Source organism: Miniopterus natalensis, chromosome 1 (assembly GCF_054644295.1).
Source record: "Miniopterus natalensis isolate mMinNat1 chromosome 1, mMinNat1.hap1, whole genome shotgun sequence".
Lineage (NCBI taxonomy): Eukaryota > Metazoa > Chordata > Mammalia > Chiroptera > Miniopteridae > Miniopterus > Miniopterus natalensis.
Window position 1 is genome coordinate 193,277,857 of NC_142081.1, and position 14,418 is coordinate 193,292,274.

General features: G+C 36.9%; 1 protein-coding gene across 1 annotated transcript; it reads left to right on the forward strand.

Annotated features, from left to right (window-relative positions):
* The first annotated feature begins 7,610 nt into the window (after nucleotides 1-7,610).
* Nucleotides 7,611-9,631, forward strand: DCAF16 (DDB1 and CUL4 associated factor 16). The gene has a single exon (XM_016199755.2). It carries the CDS (start codon nucleotides 7,874-7,876, stop codon nucleotides 8,522-8,524), a length of 651 nt encoding a protein of 216 aa, XP_016055241.1. The 5' UTR covers nucleotides 7,611-7,873; the 3' UTR covers nucleotides 8,525-9,631.
* Nucleotides 9,632-14,418: the final 4,787 nt, after the last annotated feature.

Genomic DNA, 14,418 nt, shown 5'->3' on the forward strand with positions numbered 1-14,418 from the left:
CGGCTTCTGCTGAGAAGGGAGCCGCTCCCGCGCGGCCGGGGGGCCGTTCCGAGGTGGCCTGATGGACGCGGGCCGCCGGCTTTCTGAGCCCTGGGCCCCCGGTGGCGGACGGCCTGCGGCGGGGAGAGGCTGTTCAACGTGGGCGCAGCTCGTCCTGGGTGTGCCAGCTTCCGAGGCCCAGCTTTCCGCGGCGCCTTAGGACATGTCCTCACAGGAGAGCAGACAATGGCAGCGTTCCGGGGAGTGGTTGAGATATAAACTTGGAGTGCCTTCGAGCGGGACCTGAGCCTTTAAACTTTTTTTAAAAACGGGGTTAGGTCAGACGGCAGTGAGCATCTCAGCACCCACAGCCGCCCAAAGACATAGGTGCCAGAGCCGCCCGTGGGTGCTGTTCCTGTCGCGTCCCCGTGCCTCCCCAGCAGTAACGGGCTTTCTGAATTCACTGTTCATTTGTGTGTATTAACAATATTTGAGTGCATCTCTGAAAAAGTATACTGTGTTGTTTTCGCGTTCTAGTATGAATGGTCAGATATACGGTTTCCTTTTTTCAGTCATTGCTTTTGAGGTTTATTCGTATTGGTATTTTCCTAATAGCAACTTATATCTGTGGACCCTTACGTGCCAGACACTGGTGTGAGCACGTTACTTCCTGGAATCTTTGCAAACGACCCCTGTGAAGTAACTTCTGTCTCCTTTAAAGATGAGGAAACTGAGGCACGGGTTGCTGTAGTATCTATTGCATGAATGTGCCATAATTTATTCATCCATTCTCTTCCTGTTCCTAATTCCCGAAACGTTTTAGGCACTCAGACGATAAAGTAATGAATATGGAAGCATTGGGGTTGCCCATAATTTCAAAATTATCAAGATGTCTAACTTCTCAAAAAGCATTTTAACTTAGTGCAAAAGTATAAAGGCCTAAGGGTGCATGGAACGTGCTGATAACATTTGTAAACTGGCTGTAGTTCACATGTGGACTGCCCGGAAAGTTGTGGTAAAAGAAACCTAGAAAGGGCATTCATTTTTTTAACCAAGTATATTCAGATTATCATTTCAACATGTTAGTAACATAAATAATTAATGAGATAGTTTACTTTTTTCCTGCTAACTTTGAAATTGGGTATTATTTTACACTAACCACATTTCCTGTGCTCAGTAGACACATAGGGTGAATGGTACAGTATTGGATAGTGCAGAACTATTTTTACTTTGAGAACCTCTATATGTACCATTTGTTTTTATGTAGAGTCCAACTGGTAAACTATAAATTAGAACAAATATTTGGAGGCATTTACTATTTTGTGGCCTTTAATTGCTCAGCTCTCTTCATGCTTTGGGTGCCTGCTACCTTTGTCGCTGTGTTTGTGAAGTTTCTAACAGTACTGTTTCCTTTACTGTATTTTAGTTGGCTGTCTTGCTGCCTCAAATGAGAGATGACTTCATATGAGGCATCTGGCCACCAGAGGTCAGCCTAACTATACTTTAATTTTTTTAGGATTAATAACTTTTTTGTTCAGTATTTTTTGAATATTATAATCTGGAGAATTTATTAAAAGATAGTAGATTGCAAAATGAAAAGATAACCTTTGCAATAGGAGAAGATATTTGCAAACCATTTATCCCAAAGGAGGTTAATATCCATAATATACAGGGAACTCAATGTCCAAAAAAACACACAAAACTTTCTTTTAAAGTAAGCAAAGATCCTGAATAGACATTTTTCCAAACAAGACATACTAATTGCCAACAGGTACATGAAAAGGTGCTCAACATCAGTAATTGTCAGGGAAATGCAAGTCAAAACCACAATAATATAACACCTTGCACCTGTTAGGGTGGTTATTATCAAAAAGTCAAAAGAAAACAAATGTTAGCAAGGATGTGGAGGAAAGGGAAACCTTGTACGTGTTGGTGGGAATGTAAATTGGTACAGTCAGTATGGAAAACAGTATGGAAGTTCCTCAAAAAATTAAAAATAGAACTACCATATGACCCAGCAATCTCACTTCTGGGTATACATTCAAAGGAAATAAGGTCACTATCTGAAAGATATCTCTGCATGCCCATGTTTATTGCAGCATTATTGACAGTAGCCAACATATGGAAACAGCCTGTGTCCATCAGTGTATGAATGGATAAAGATGTGAGACACACACGCGCGCACGCGCGCACACACACACACACAGGAATATGCAGTCTTAAAAAGAAGGAAATTCTGCAATTTCAACAGCATGGGTCAATTGGAAGATCATTCAGCTAAGTGAAATAAGGCAGACACAGAAAGACATATACTGCATGATTCCACTTATATATAGAATCTAAAAAAGTCAAACTCAGTAACAGTAGAATGGAAGTTAGCAGTAGCTAGGGTGTGTAGGAAATGGGGAGATGTTTGTCAAAGGGTACAGACTTTGAGTTATAAGATGAGTGAGTTCTGGAGACTAAGTGTACAGCATGGTAACTATAGTTAATGATTAGTATGTATACTTGAAATTTGCTAAGAATGGATCTTAAGTGTTCTTTCTCACCACCCCCAAAAAATGGTAACTGAGGTGATAGATAATGTTAATTAGCTTGATTGTGGTAATCATTTCACAGTGAATGCGTATTTTAAACACCATAGTTTCACTGTGTTGAGGCTTACCTATTTCTTGAATTTTACTTTTGGAGCTATGATAAAAAATAACATAATAGCAACTTTGGGAATAAATATTTTCCTGTTCTTGGGAAACTTAGTCAAAGAAATAACAAAACTAAAGAATTTGTATGGTGAGACTGTTTAGTTCCGAAATCATAGAAAAATCATTCTTTAAAGGTAAATTCTACATGGGCATATATAGAGTAGGCGTGGTTAATTCAGTTTTGATATGGGAAAACTGTGCACACGGAATGTAAAGGAATACTAGTGATGGGCTCATTCTAGAATTTATATATGCCTACAAAAAGACTGTCTTATTTCTAAAGTAGAATGAGCCTTTTAAAGCATGCTTTGAGTAACACAATGACTGAAATGTATTCAATGATCTTGCAGATGGAATTTGGTTGAAATGAACATAGTAAAAATATAAGATGACAGAAGTATTTAAAGCCAACAGCTTCTCCTTTCTCAATAAAATAACCACTTATGGTATGTTTTGAATTTTCTTTTTCAGAGTGAACTAGGTAAAAGTATTATACACTTAAGTATTTGCATTCATGTTCATTCTTAAAGATCAAGTTATAAGCAGTTCCCTTTATATTGCTTTAGTAGCTTCATGTTTGTTGGTCCTGCTGTAATAAACTGTTTAATGTGCCTTTGTCCAACATATTACCAAGTCAGTTAAATATAATTTGGGAATTTTGTCTCCCTAAAATAAAAACAGAACATATTTGTATAGTTACAGCAGGCCTTCATCATTCCCTTACTAATTTTTTCAAAAAACTTCCTAAGTCCCTAATATGTGCCAGACACTGCTGGGAACTGAATTAGATAAAAAGAATGTATAGAAGCCAGAGAAATATTTTTTAGAGGACTATTCCTGACATGAAGCCGTAGCATACAACCTTATTACTACAACTCTGTGTATATTTGAAACTAGAGATGTTTACTGACTTTCACTTTGGAACTCACTCCTACAGAATGGCATAAATAGGATTTGATATTTTGGTTTTTGCTTTTTTTATTTAGAGCTATACCTTTAGTACAACCATATTGCAATGTATACTTCTAATGTGCTTTCACCACGTTTTACCTAGCCACTCTAGGTTTCCAGTGATGGAAACCTAGAACTCTTCTAAGTTTTTAGCATCAAAGATGAAGCATCAGAATACATGTTGGTCTTATGAGAATTTCTTTGCTATATTTACCCAAGAGTAGAATTGCTAGATCATGAGATGTGCAGATAGTTTGACTAAGTAGGACTACCAATTGCTCTTCAGAAAGGTTGTCCCAGTCTATAATCTTTGGTTCCTAAAGGGGTTCTTTTAGTCTTCTCACTAACACTTGACATTGTCTAGCTTTCTAATTTTTTACCAAATAATGGAATAATGTGGTATCTCTTTACTCATATGGTTAATGGTTTATCGCTTTTCCCTTCTGTAAATTAGTTGTTTTTGTCCTTTGCCCATTTCTTTATTGAGGTTGCTACTTTTTGTTGTTGATTTGTAAACTTTGTTCTTTATGTCTTTAGTTCACTCAAGAAATGATTAACTTTGATGTGATCGAATTCATCATTTTTTGGTCTTGTGATACCTTGTAAAAGGATTTATGTAATACATTTTCTAGTTAGTATTACTGGTACAGAAGTTAAGAGAGCCTGGGTTCAAATTCTGACTCTATCAGTAGATGAGTGAGCTTAAGCCTTGTGTAAATGGGAACAATAAAAGTGCCTTTCTTATAGGGTTTGTAGGAGAATTTAAAATGAATTAACATTTAGGCAGTTTCTAGAACAGTACCTGGCAAATAGTAAGTGCTACATAAATAAATTAATGAATATTCATAGGCAGTTAATCTCAGATCCAGAAACTTTGTTGAGCTCTTGTATTAGCTCTAATTGTTTATACATTAGTCTTTTTAAAAATTAGATGACCATATCACCTGTTAATTAATAGTTTTATCTCTTTTCTTCCAGTTCTTATACCTGTCATTCTTTTATTATAACATTGATTAGAACTTTTTGTTCTTTGTCAGTATCAATCATCATGGTCATCCTTATCTAATTTCATTTTTCAAGGGAATATATCTAAAGTTTCTCATTTAGTATAATATTTGCTAAAAGATTTTGGTTGTTAACTTTTACCAAGTTGAGAAAATAACTTTCTTTTGCTAGTTTGGTAAGTGGTTTTTGTGCTTTGTTTTTTAAAGCATAAATAGGTGTTAATCAGGAACTAACAAAGGTTATCCACAGTTGATAAAATTATTCTTTGTGTGTTTTTTTTGTGGGGTTTTTTGTTTTTGCTTTATTACTGTGGTAGGTTACATTTAGACATTTTTCTGAAATCGAGATATTCTTTCCTGGGATAAGCTCGACCTGATTAGAACATAGTTTTCTTTTCTTTAATATACTACTAGTCTTGTTGAGTAATATTTGGGATTTTTTGCAAGTGAAATGAACATATACTTATTTGGTTCATAACTAGATTTAGAATTAATAATTATCCTCATGAAAGCTAGTCAGTTTATATACATTTTTCTTTTTTCTGGAACAACTTATATAAATAGGTATGAATTTTCTAGGAATTAATGGGACTCACTTATAAAACCATAGGGGCCTGTGTTTTAATAGGCAGTTGTTACCTTTTTATTTTATTTAATACTTATAGTTTATTCTATTGAAGTTACCTGTTTCTTCCTGTATGAATTTTAGTATTTTCTTCTAAAATTTCATCATTTCATCTAAATTTTCATATTTTAGCATATATTTGTCATATTTTTATTTTTAATCTGTTACTTTAAGTCTTTCTTGAATAAGTCTCACCAGTTTTGTTTTTTTATTCATACTTTCAGAAAATATTTTAGTTTTATCAATCTTCTTTGCTGCTCTTTTATATACTATTTAATTTCCTTTATTATTTCCTTCCTGCTTATTTTACTATTGCTCTTTTCCAATATCTTGAATTGAATTCTTAACTTGTGGATATTTAAACTTATTTGTTTTCTCATCAGTGTGTTCAAAGCTATAAATTTCTTTGAGGGACTGATTTGGCCATGCCCCACAAATTATGCCTTGCAGGTAGTCTGTATTATCATCCTGTTTTACAATTTCTTAATATCCTTTATAATTTCCATTTTAACCCCTAAATTAGTTATGTCCCAAAATAGGATTGCTTTTAACTAACATTTAGTATCTACTTTTATTGCATTATGGTCAGAGAATTTAGTCTGAATGAAATGGCCCTTTGGAATCTAGTTATATTTTATAATTTAATGCATGATCTATTTGTGTGTATGCACATTCAGATATCTATTGGTTGGTATTATTCTGTTTACTTATGTAATCCTTAAAGTATATTAATATTTTAACTGTTTTCATGCTTTTTTTAAATCCCTGCTTATATTTCCCCCTTCAGTCCTATTAGTTGTTACTTGAGAAATTTTGAGTATGTGTGTTCAGGTGTATGTATGATAATAAGTACAGCAGGTCCTCAAATAACATCCTTCCCATAGGGGCTTAACTCTTGCTTATATCAATTAACCTATAGTAACAGCATTTTGTTTAAAGTTGCAGAGCCTATTAATGACATTACTATGAGGATTTAACTGTATATCACTTTATTCAGTTTATTTTACTAGTATTATCGTCCATCTTTGTCCCTTATAATTTTTGGCTTAAAATCTTTTTTTTTAATATATCTTTATTGATTTTGGAGAGAGGAAAGGGGAGGAAGGGAGGGAGGGAGGGAGGGAGGGAGGGAGGGAGGGAGATCAATGATGAGAGAGCCATTGATCGAGCCCGCAACCCGGGCATGTGCCCTGACTGGGAATCGAACCCCGATCTCCTGGATCCTAGGTTGACGCTCAGCCGCTGAGCCATGTCCAGCCGGGCTTAAAATCTTTTTTTGTTAATGTTAAAATTGCTATCCCATCTTTATTCAGGTCGACAGTTGCATGATATTTTTTTTCATCCTTTTATTTTTGACCTTTCTATGTTTTTTTGCTTTAAAATGTCATTTGTTAGCAGCATATTACTGAATCTTGTTTTATTTTTTTAATCCAGTCTGAGTGTCTGCCTTTTAATTGTGAGCTTAACCTGTTTACATTCAGTGTAATTCCTATTGTATTAAGAGTTTTACTTGCCAGTGTCACATAACGTGTAGAATGTGATCATATGATCACAACCTCTGGGGTCCCTGCAAGAGTCCTAATATCTAGCAGCTCTACAAGGACAGGTCTCTTAAAACTAATCCTACCAAGCATATCTAAAGGTAAAAATATATATATATATAAATATAAAAGAGTTTTTATAGTTCTCTCTTTGGAGTTTGGGACATAAGGGATCTACTTTAATGAAAGTAATTTTATGGGCTAGAACTGCATATTTTAAAACAAATTGGCCCTGATATGTACCAACAAAGGATTAAAATGGTCCCAGGCTCTCTCCTTCCCAATTTTGTGATTTTAGGAGCCATTCCCAGTAGGAAAATCTACCTAAGCCTATAAGATAGAGATGGGAAAACCAAAAAGGCTTCTTGTTCAGCATCCATGTGTTTGGATACTCATAGATAGACAGTAATATTACCTAGTGCTTTCAGGCTTTAATATCATGTGTCTAGTCTTCTCATTCACAGGTTAAGGCTACCTTTCCAGATAGTCCAACAGCTAAGTCACCAGTTTCCAAGGGCATTTGCACCACCTATGGAAAACATCGGATCCGTGCACACCAGATGTCCTTGACAACTCATCCCACCATTCCCCTGCACAAAATTTGCTGCACCAGCAGACTATGAAAGTGACCGCTGAGCTTCTTTTTATTACCAAGTAGCTATAATATCCCTGACATCAAAACAGAGGACACAAGTGTCTCTTCATAGTCATGACCAGTTGAGACCACGCTAAGAAAATCAGCTTGCCTACATGAGGACCCCTTCTCTTCTTGGGTAGCCAGGATTTAAAGGAGAGACTCTGACCTGTGCCACTGGTAAGTGACTAACACTTTTACACACACTGAACTGGTCCTGAGAACTGAGATGTCTTCTTTGTAAAGTGAAGACTATACAACATAATCTCGAAGAACCGCACAGTGGTGCAAGCCAGAGGCGTATGTGTGTGTGCTGGACTCAGAAACAGGCAAGTTAATCTTGTTGAAAGGATTTTCCATCTTTTGTTTCTATTTGCCAGTGTTAGTGTTTTGCTGGCTGCAGCTGTTACCTTTTTCTGGTTCCTTCTTCTTTTCTAATGGGTCCCAGAAATCCCTCTCCTGACCCCTTGTCAGAATCAGAAAGTGAGGAAGAAGGAAGCACTCACTACCTAAATGAGAGTTCTGGGGAAGAGTGGGAGTCCTCTGAGGAAGAGGACCCTGTGGTGCCCAACCTCACACCTCTTGAGAGTCTTGCCTGGCAGGTTAAGTGCCTTTTAAAATACTCAACTACTTGGAAACCTTTAAATCCTAATTCCTGGTTATATCATGCTAAACTCTTAGATCCAAGCACACCAGTCCATATACTTCGGGAGATAGGTCTAAGGCTCTCCCATTGCTCCCATTGTGTACCCAAACTGGAACCAATTCCTGAATGGCCACCTCTGGCTTCTTGTGGAGTCCCACCTTTTCAGAAGCCCCTGACAAGTCCCAGCCGGCTTTCTAGAGATCATGCCACTCTAAATGGAGCACTGCAATTTGCCACCAAACAGTTAAGCCGAACCTTGAGTAGAGCCACTCCCATACCTGAATACCTAAAACAGATCCCTAATTCATGTGTTTCTGGTTGTTGCTGTGGCTGGTTAACTAAAACAGTTAAGGAAACAACCCGCACTGAACCCATCAATACCACTTACTCTTATACTGACTTCCAAAAGGCAGTTAACAAACTCCTAACTGCATCACTATAAAGATTCACCATTTGTTGTGATATCTCTTATGTTTCTAATTCAGAAAATAGTACCAAGTTGCACAGCCCATAGCTGAGAAAGGAATGCCTCCCCAACCAAACCACTGTCTCCTGACAAGCCCAAGTACTACTAAGTACTGAATATCTATCCAAGAGGCCCATCACTCAACTACAGAAAATATACAGTGTGAGCATTCCCTTTGACAGATCCTGTGGATAAAACGAGAACATCAATAGAGAATTAGTCAAAAAGGACCATATTGCAAAGGATAAATTGACTATTCTCCACATTCAGTTCTCCCCCCAATTTACTCTGCCTATCTGAATGGACTCTAACTAGTTATCTAATTATTAACGGAAAGGAAAAGGTAGGCTACTACCCCTTTAGTTAGTAACAGCCGTTGTGGAAAGTGGGAAGTTATCTGCTCCAAATAATACCTGGCTGAGCAAACTTTTCTCTGACATTCAGTTATAGGGAGGTAGTTGAATTAAATTGAATAGCTAGACAAAAGAAAATGGTGGGACTATAATTTATCCCCCAGCTTATATGGATAGGTCTACATATAGCATTAAACAGACAACTATTCTATAGAGAATGTGTTTCCTGCGTCTTGGCACACAGACTTTAGTCGAAATAAAACACACTCCAAAAGACCAAAGTGAAAGGATTATTAAGAGAGCATTTATGTTTTCTGTATTAACTGCTAGTAGATTAAAGTATTTCAGTCTGTCTGTTTCCTGGAGCAGCACTAAATGCACTTTCCCATCCATTGCAAACTTTTTAGCATCACTTCTAACTTTAAAGAACTTTACTGTAGAAAATCTCATCCTAATACACCCTGAAGTTAGAGTTTTTTAGTGTCATTGTTTTTCTTCATAGATTAGCTTTAGATCTATCTGAACAAGGAAGTATATATACTCTTGTAAATGAGTCTTGCAGTGTTTATTTAGATGAGTCAAAATGTAGACGTCAACATAAATAAAATGCATGAGACTGTTAGATCTTTTCACATACCTATAATAAAGAGTGAAACCTGTGTATGATCCTGGTTAACTAGGTACCTACAGGGTTCAGAAAATAGATTGTTAAAGTTATATCGTACTGCCTTGTTCTAGTTTTGCTTTTTCCTATTCTCCATAACTAAGTGCTGTCTATAGTGTGGCATCAGAAACTTAAAGCATTAATGGAATCACAAATTCTATAAATGTGTAGCAACTTTAGGAGAGAGAGGAGTGTTTATAATCTAATGAGTATTTCTGCTGAGCCCTAATTGTCTTAAGGAAAAAAAAGGAGGGGATTGTAATAAGTAGAAAAAACATTTGTTAGTGGAAAATTACTAAACTGAAACCGTATCATACTGTTAGTGTAACTGAATGTATCAGAAACTGTTCCTATGTAGATGTTTTCTGTGAAACTGGTTTTTAAAATGTTACAGCCTGTTTTTCAAGGGGGAGGTGGGAAAGATAGATCTGAAAATTAAAATATGTTGATGTTTATGTAACCACAGTCTGTTCCTTCTGTGTGGGTGTGTGTGCGCGTGTGTATGTGTAAAAATGCCTTGCTCATAAATGCATTTTTGCTATTCACTCCTAAAGGATGCCTTTCCCCAGCTTTGCGGCTGAATAAACCAACAGCTTTGTACATGCTGAACAGAGTATGGTCATTTATTCTCAACAAATGAAATAGATCGTGCTTTGCTTAAGGTATATTCAACATTTACTAAGTGCTGAATAAAGTCAGTAGTTGTAGTGCCTGTATCTGTGCAGTGTCTCTGAGAGGAGGTGACTTGGCAACTCTAGAAAAGAAACATACTTGAAGAAGATAATGTGAAATGTCAGTACCCATCGTGGAACCCACTTGTTTACATAATAACTAATTCCAGGTTGCACAAAAGAATAGGCACCTGAAGAAGCCTTAAGCCTTCACTTTTTGTGTGCCATGGATGTGGGGTTAGGGGTGAATTTACCACTTTTGTACTCACCCTACGTGGGCCTTTGGTAAAATGCAGTCACCATAATTAAGATAAAGAAGGGCACATTTATTCTCTATAGAAATATTTATCAAAGGACTAAGGAAACGATTTCTAAACCAATGGCCATTAATGTTATTTAAAGGTATTCTCTCTTGGTACAGATAGCCAGCCTCTCTTTGTTGAAGTTGTTCAGATACCTTAGGCTCAGAGAAGACCACAGTCATGTATTTTAAACCCATCAGCTTCCTAAGAAGGAAAAAGTCTGTGCATTGCAGAAAGACAGATGTTAGGTCAGCTTTAGGGAATTATCCTTGGGAGCTCCTATCACAACTATCCACCTAAAAAAATTGCTCTCATGAAAACAGTGTTTTGATATTAGAGTAGATTAGAGCAATTTAGGGAACTTAGAAGTCACTTGGGTTATTTTCTTTCTGATACATAAGTACTCATATCTTTAATAAATGATTCTCTGATTTTTGGCTCCAGTGTTAGAAACTCAGTATCTTTTGGAGTAGCCCATTAGTTTTAAATATCTCTTGTTAGAAATTTAGTCATTCATCTAATAACGTTAGGGAATGCCTACTGTAATCCAGATACTGGAAATGCAACATTAAATAAGATACTATACATAAGAAGTTAGTTTTAAAATATACTGATCCAAGATAAATTATCCCAAAGCTTTTGGCCATTGATGCTATTTCTGCTCTCTGGTAACATTAAATAAGCCTAACCCTTACAGTAGCCCTTAAATATTTGAAAGTGGGGTAGCCATCCAAATGTAGTGTAATTCATATGGAAGGCACACTCCAACAATTAAACCCCACAAGGGAAAATCAGCTAAGGGTATAGATAAAATAAATAGGTATTTTTTACACAGATTTAAGTTGTGTATGCTAAATTCACAAGACAATGGCATACAAAGATCAGAGCCAGAAGTATTTTGCTCATATATATATACATATACACACACACACACATATATATAGATGTAGATATATATAGAAAGTCTGGGTAAACGCCTGACTTAATGAGACAGTTTTGTAGAAGCTACTAGCATATGAGTCCGGCATATGAGCAATATCCATTGGACTGAGGGAAAATTGAGGGAGCTGTGCTACATGACACAAGCTACTTGTTATTTCTTCTATGCTATCAAATCTATGGTGTCTCTTTGCCAATTTTAAACAAAGTTTAGTTAATGGCTCTGTCTGAGTCTAATCATTGTATACAATCTTCCACGTTCTTTCAGTTGGTGGCAGCTTTGGGATTATATAAAAGCTTTGGAAGTAGAACCAAGAAAATGGAAGGAAAAGGGGTATCACAATGACCTGACATTTGCTGGCTACCCAGCTCTGACCTAACATTTGCTAGCTACCCAGCTCCTGTTAGCTGTGAGAGCTATGACAAGCTCTTCTCAATGAGATATGCCTATTTAAAAATAATTTAAAATGGTGTGGCAGGCAGACAGTACCAGAGTTGTTTCTTATAAACAGCACTGAGTCAGCTGTTAAGATGTTAGCGACAGTTTGGGGTTGGATTATAAAACAGTAAATTGAATGGTGCTTGGGCAGTTTATTTGGGAAGACACAGATGAGTCCAACACAGGATATGAAAATCCCTGGCTAATTTGAAAAGTGATGCCCTATTCCCTGGAGTAGGACATAATCAGTAATCATCTAGGAGACTCAGGATCCTGATTGGCCAAGATTAAAACTGAGTTCCTAGTATATACAGAAACCAAGCTGGTATGGTGTCCAATTGGATTTCAGCAGAAACCAGATGGAAGGGTCTTTGAGTTTGTATATTAAGGAGCTGGTAATGTCTTCTTACTTGGATGACACTATGTTTAGGTTAACTGTTAAGCCCTTGCTCAATGTTACCTTTCCAGACATAGTTTCCACTGTGGAACCTGATGCTCCAATATATATACTAGTGCTTTACAATGTATTAATTAGTCACTGGTCTAGTAGGGGCAACTTCCTTTGGAAGGTACCCGAAAAAGACCCTGGGTTAGCTTTTATGATTGCACTCTGAACAACCAGAATGACTTGGTAATGTGGCAAGAGTTCTGTTGACACAGTTAAGCCAACCACAACCAAGAGAGAGACTAAATTCCTGTGTCAAAAGCATTAATATTGGCCACAGCCTGTGCATTCCATGGGGACTTACCACAAAGTAGGTTTTATGGTGTTAGCCCCTAACCACCTGCCTGGTAGTGATGTAGAATTACCTAATGACTTGAATGCTTTGGTCCAGAACCCAAATTCCTTCTTTGAATCCAGCTTTTTTTTTTTTTTAATGTTGGTCATTTTCTAGTTATAACATTTTTTTAAATGTGTTGGGTTGCTGGGTTTAGCACATAAAAATGCAAGACACCCAAATTTCAGATAAACAGTGAAATATGGGATATACTTATACTAGAAAAAAAATTTCATTATGTTTTCTGAAGTTTAACTGGCAGCCCATGTTTTACCTGGCAGCCCTATAAATGTGTTGGTAGCATTAATTCAGCTTGGGTTGTAGTAATGTAATTGTTGCCATGGGACAGTATGGTTCTGTCCATTATGTGGTGGTTTCTTACCTTCAAATTTCTTGATTGGGGGAGAGGGAGGCTGACATATTTGACACAAGATTAGAATGTTATAGGAAGGTGAGAAAGGAAGACCAATTACAGATATGAGAGTTTTTATGAAAGACACATTGTATTAGGCTAAAATAATCACATAACCATTAAACATTTCCAAACATTTTTATAATTATTAAAATTCTGTCTCAATAATAGCTAGATTGGGTTTGTTGTTTTCTTTTGTGTGTTTTTTAAGCAGTTACATTCTCATGTTTGCAGTGAAGGGAAAAATTAAATATTTTTAAAATTTTAAATACTTGATAAGTAGCACAGTTCTGGCAGCTGTTCTTCATTGCAGGAAAGGTCCACAAATTTGGATCACCTATCTTTTCCTTCCAGAACCCCCAAAAGACTCAAGGATTTAAAGCACAAGGTACCCTGGAAGGTGAGGGTGAGGAGCAAAGTTTGAAACAAGGGGATTATTCGAAAGTTTATTTGTGCCCTCCTTCTCTAGCCAAGTGACTACTATACCCCTTTCTAGCCAAAGATTGGAGGCTTATATCTGGAGAAATTGAACCAAAGTCCCAGTTAGACTTAGAATTGGGACCTGGGGGAGAGTGGTAGTGAGGTGCTGTACTGAAAACAGGAAGAGAGAATGCCTGTATTCTGAACATTATGAGCCATCAGTCCCTTCTGTCCACCCAGCTACATAATCTGGCAGCCAGGCTAATACCCAGTCCTGTCCACCCAATCCAGGAAAATGAACAATTAGAAAAACAGCTGCCCACTTGATTATTTGTTACAGTGAAACCCAGAGCCCACAAGCCCTCCTCATTCAGGCAAGGCTTTTGGTGACGAACTTACTATAAACTGATACCAAGAATAGTTAAACATTTGCAGAGACCTTCAGCAGTGAAAGATGAATACCAGAATAAAAGAGCCAGAGAGAAAACGAAATAATGCGGAAACATAAAACTCCCAAAGGATGCTATAAAAACATGAACAATCAGAAAATACAAGTACTGGAAAAAATAGGAGAGCCAAAATTAAACATTCAATAGGTGTGTTGGAAGACAAGCTGAAGAAATTTCAGAAAGTAGAACAAAAAGGCAAAGATGGAAAATAGGAAAGAACAAAAGGGGAAATTAGAGATCAGAATGGGATGCAGCATGTGAGAGCCTCAGAATGAGAGGACAGACAGGAGATGAAGAGAGGAAACAAAACTAAAGAACATGTCCCAAAATCATAGGACATGAGTCTCCTAAACTAAAAGGGTCCGCTGAGTGCCTGGCACAATGAATTAAAAAATACAAAAGCACATCATGGTATTTCAGGATACCAGGGTTAAAGATCCTA

What these genes read in the sequence shown, in the direction of transcription:
- DCAF16 (XM_016199755.2), top strand. Translation starts at nt 7,874, where the DNA reads ATGGGTCCCAGAAATCCCTCTCCTGACCCCTTGTCAGAATCAGAAAGT.